Source organism: Vombatus ursinus, unplaced genomic scaffold (genome assembly GCF_900497805.2).
Source record: "Vombatus ursinus unplaced genomic scaffold, bare-nosed wombat genome assembly UNPS02014797.1, whole genome shotgun sequence".
In the NCBI taxonomy this organism is placed as follows: Eukaryota; Metazoa; Chordata; class Mammalia; order Diprotodontia; family Vombatidae; genus Vombatus; species Vombatus ursinus.
Window position 1 is genome coordinate 6105056 of NW_020954575.1, and position 5294 is coordinate 6110349.

Sequence of the window (5294 nt, forward strand, 5' to 3'; positions counted from 1 at the left end):
TTCAACTAAGCATAATAAAATGTGTACTCCTTGAGAGCAAGGACTTTATTTTTTCGATTTTTTGGAGTTTTTTTTTTTTTGTTGTTGTTGCTAGGCAATGGGGTTAAGTAACTTTCCCAGGGTCACACAGCTAGTAAGTGTTTTGTGTCTGAGGTCACATTTGAACTCAGGTCCTCCTGACTCCAGGGCCAGTGTTCTATCCACTGCACCACTTAGCTTCCCCAAGGACTTTAATTTTTGTCCTGAATCCCCTGCTCCTACCATAGTGACTTGAACACAGCAGGTAATCAATAAATATTTTCAAATGAATTGAATAGAAGGGAACCATGTGACCCTGAGGAGTAGTATGAAAGTGTTGAGGCTCAAGGTTGAAGTCAGTAGCCACAGCCTCTCATGTTTATACTTAGAGCCAAGCTGTTACATCATACATTGAGAATATTAACCAAAGTTACTCCAGAGACATTTAAATTCCCAGACTGACTTGTCACATCCCTGAACCAGAAAGGAGTCCATATAGGAAGTGGTTTTAGAAAGAAATGGGAGGGGGGTGCTATACAAAATTCAAGTTAAGTCATCTGCAACGCACAGAGAATCCAAGAACCAAGGTGAAGTGTGTTTCTTCATATGCTATGTATTTATTCATGGACACTTTACAAATGGGCATGTTCATCTATGTTCTTCTAAAGCATGGCCTAGTCAAGTACAACTGGAAGGACAATCAAACCACAATAGAAATGTTAGCTCCCCAAAACAGAAGCGTCTTCTCTGCTTGGACCTCTAGGACTCCAGGATGTATGTTAGAAATTTGCTTCAAATTCAATTCATTTTAAGGTCCATACTTAGTAAAGCCATGTCTTATTATTGATCCTCTTCCCTAGGTCTTTTCTATAGGTCCTTAATAAATATTTGAATTTTCCATTTTTGAGAGCGATACCATTAATATAGACTCCCAATTATTGCTCAGGCAACCCAGACAAATCTTCCATTTCCTTCCACCATTTCCATCCTCATCTTGACGGGTCTTGTAAGAGGTTCCAGTTGAATGCTATGGTACAAATTAGTACCTCTATTCTGAAGACTCCAAAATGTACATGTTCAACACTAATCTTCCCTCTCAGCCCTGATCTGTCATCATCTAATGTCTCCCAGGAATCTGGAATGGTCATCTTTTTTATCATCTTCTGTTTGCCTGCTGGTCTATCTCACAGAAGCAATAAACTGCAGTGTATGATTTGTTGTTGTTCAGTCATTTTTTAATCATGTCTCACTCTTCATGACCCCATTTGGGGTTTTCTTGGCAAATATATTGGAGTGGTTTGCCATTTCCTTCTCCCGCTCATTTTATACATACAGAAACTGAGACAAACAGGGTTAAGTGACTTGCCCAGGGCCACACAGATAATAAATGTTTGAGGCCAGATTGGAACTCAGGAAGATGAGTCTTCCTGACTCCAGGCCTGGCACTTTGTTCACTATGCCACCTAGTGCCCCAGTATATGAAATATTGAACAAAAGCCCTGAGGTAACATTCACCTGTTCAATGAATGTATATAGGATACTTTAAATTTTGAAGACTAGCTTGAGATAGTTAATAATTGAGTTGTGTAGTTAGACCATAAACTTAATAACACCTTTGTTTTGTTTGGTTTTGCCTATTTCCTATTTGTCATTGTTACATACCTCAGCCATGAATTCCCTTGTGCAAATTCACTAGGAGCTCCACTAGTTGTATAGATAATAGCTGTCTGTACAGCTGTACAGAGGTGGTTTCCTGGTAATGTATAGATTGAGAGTGGTGCAAAGTAAGGGGGACATCTTAGACTGTAGCCCAAGGCCATAAGTATGATAAGATACAAATATTCCAACCTTGAGTTCATCTGATCCTCTCTTAGCCACTCTGCCTCTGGACCCATGAGCTCTGAAGTGGGAAAAAATGAAATCACAACTCATATGAAGAGATGAGTGTCAGGAGCTTTCATCTTTAAGTTATTGATTTCTGGAAGAACCTGCTTCTAAGTTTTTGTCACTGAACATGTTATGATCAGCATCAGACCCAAAGCCTGAGACCCCACAGGCTCAGTGTAACACATTACCAGTTGGAAGTTCATATTGGAAGTATCACAAGCTATGTTTCTGCATTCTGCCTTGAGGCTAAGAATCAAATAACTGAACACCAAAATTTTATTTCTTAAATTTGGCTTCAGATACGCAAGTTTTGTGAGTGGAATTTTTTTGTTTTTCTGATGCAGCCACTAGCCTTTTTTTTTTTTTTGGCAATTGGGGTTAAGTGACTTGCCCAGGGTCACACAGCTAGTAAGTGTCAAGTGTTTGGTCTGAGGCTGGATTTGAACTCAGGTCCTTCTGACTTCAGGGCCAGTGCTCTATCCACTGTGCCACCTAGCTGCCCCAACACTAGCCTTTTTTTTAAAAAAAATCGCAACTTAGAAAACATTTGCTGCTAAATGGTGCAAAAAAGTAGGTAGGTGGCATAGTGAATAGAATACCAGCCTTGGAATCAGGAGGACCTGAGTTCAAATTTGGCCTCAGACCAAACACTTGATGATTACTAGCAGTGTGACCCTGGGCAAGTCACTTAACCCCAATTGCCTTTAATTAATTAATTAATTAATGTTACAAAAAATAAACCAACCAAAACCAGTAACTCCCTGATCCCCTTGATTCTGTGTCTCCACTTGTATATCTTGCTGGCCTCTCAAACTCAACATATTCAAGGCTGAACCTTTCGTCTCCTTCCTACTTCAGTTGCCCCTTCTCCAAATTTCTTAATGATACTAGCATCTTCCCAGGCACCCTGACCCTAAAATTCAGTTATTACTGATTCTTCCTTCTTCCTCAACCTACAAATCCATTCAGTTGCTAAGTCCTATCTCCAGCATCTCTTACATTTGTCCCTTTCCCTGTACTCACTCTTTGACTTTCCTAGTTCATGTCCTCATCACCTTGACCAATAAAGTAATCTCCTAACTGGTCTCCCAAACTCTGGTCTCTCTCTCCTACAATTCATCCTCACACAGTTACTAAAATAACCTTTCTAATCCACTCCACTGATCAAAAACCTTCCATGGCTCTTTATTGCCTACAAGACAAAATACAAACTCCTTAGCCTGACATTTAAGAACTTCCACAATCTGACTCCACTGTGCTTTTTCAGCTTTATTTCACATTGCTCACCAGTTCACAAACTTCATGAGTAGCCCTTTCCTTCACCCTTGACACAACCTGCTATTTCTTGCTGAAAAGCATTGTCTGGGCTATTCATAGTGCTGGAAATTCATCTCCTCTTCTCCTATCATCACCCTTCTCTTCTTTTAAGGTTCAACTCAGGTTCCATATCCTCTATGAAACTTTTCCAGTGAAAATTTTTCCTCCCTATCCAAATTTTCCTAGAACCCTTTGCCTTGATTAACCCTTCGCCCCCATCATACTAATCTATGTATATGTAGTGTATTATTAATTATATTACATATTGTATATTCCATTATTGTATTATATTATATGTAACATATCATACACCATCATATTATACATTATAAATTTATTTATATATTATGTACATATCTATGTATTATTACTATTAATTATATTAACATACAGATAACAAAGTATTATTAATTATACTATTACTACGTTTATATATATGTTTATATATACATGATACACCATTATATATGTGTGTAATATATATATATGTAATATATGTATGTATGTATGTATGTATGTATATTATTCCAACATCCAGAAGATGGCAAATTTCTTGGGGAGGGAACCACTTTATTTTTCATCTTTCTGATTCCTTGCATTAGCACAGTGCATTGCCCATTGAAGATGTTTTACTAAATGTTTATTGAATTAAATACCAACGTATGGTTCTGGTTCTCTTATTCATATGCACCCCAACTCTTTAAAGCCTAAAGCTTAAAGAGAGAGAACCTGAGTAAAATAGGTTGTCTCAAAATATTCCCCATGAACCATGATGGTCAATCTCTTCTAGGCAATGACTGTCGTGTCCACAACCGTCTCGCAGTTGACTTCATCTTTTGGTTCCGTAGAGTATAAATCATGGGGTTCAACATATGTGGCATCACTGTGTAGCTGATGGAAATGACTTTGTCTGTGGGGAAGGTGGTGAAGGGCTGGGCATATGTGTAGATACAAGGCACAAAATGCAGTGCCACCACAATGATGTGGGTGGTACAAGTGGAGGCAGCCTTTCTCTTTCCCTCTCCTGAATGGGAACCCAGCATCACTAGGATGACTGTATAGGAGAACACCAAGATGATGAGCCAGATGATGACAAGCAACCCACTGTCGGTGATAATTAGGAGCTCCAGGAGGGAGGTGTCAGTACAGGCCAGTCTTAGAACCTGAGGGATGTCACAATAGAAGTTGTTTATGATGTTGGGGCCACAGAATGGCAATGGGAGAAGAAACAACTGAATAGATGAATGTAAAAAGCCTGCCACCCAAGCAGTCATCATCAGTCCCACACATAATTGTGTATTCATGATAGTGATATAATGGAGAGTTCTCCATGTCCAGAACCAGAAAATGGAATACTTGGGATTAAATCCTGAGTGAACTCGGGCAATTAGACATGGCTGGCCTGAGTACTTTCCTTAAAATTGAGGTTCTGGAAGGACACTGGCCAATCTTAGAGGAAGAGGCTGCAGGGGCAGCAGATATTGCTAGTGTGAGAGAAATCAAGGGACTGAAGTGAATTTCCAGGGTGTCAGGAGTAGTCTAGAGTAAAGAGATATTGACTATTTTCATTGATAGAGTTTTTATTAACAGCATTCATTTAAAAAAATTGAGTTCCAAATTCTCTCTCTCTTTCTTGCCTCTCCTCCATCCATGGAGAAGGCAAGCAATATGATAGGTACCCACACAAAACATCGCCATATTAGCCATTGAACTATAGAGTTTAAATACAACCTAGCTTGGGCTTACTCTAGGATGTTGGTTGCTAAACTTGTTCTCAAAACATTTCCAATGATCAGAGCTCATTAGGCCCAAGTGACCTAGATAATCCATGTCAGCACTCAGTGTGCTGATGATGGACTGGCCAGCATGACTTTAATGTTGGACAGGCAGACACATGAAGGATCCAAGGCCTCTCCACCAACACAAGTTACAGCTAATCAGTGATGTAGTAGGCGAATACAAGGAGTTCCTGATGCCAAAATATGTTATTCACCGACCTGATCAGAGTCATCACATAGCCTAGTATTAAACATAAGAGACCAGGTATTCATGACTACAAATCTAGACAATTT

At 39.3% G+C, this 5294-nt stretch overlaps 1 protein-coding gene across 1 annotated transcript; it reads right to left on the reverse strand.

The window, feature by feature from the left end:
- Positions 1-3998: 3998 nt before the first annotated feature.
- LOC114049113 (olfactory receptor 4D1-like) lies at positions 3999-4920 on the reverse strand. Its single transcript, XM_027870301.1, has 2 exons — positions 4902-4920; positions 3999-4591 (listed from the first exon to the last, which is right to left on the reverse strand). The coding sequence occupies exons 1-2, from the start codon at positions 4918-4920 to the stop codon at positions 3999-4001; spliced, it is 612 nt and encodes a 203-aa protein (XP_027726102.1).
- Positions 4921-5294: the final 374 nt, after the last annotated feature.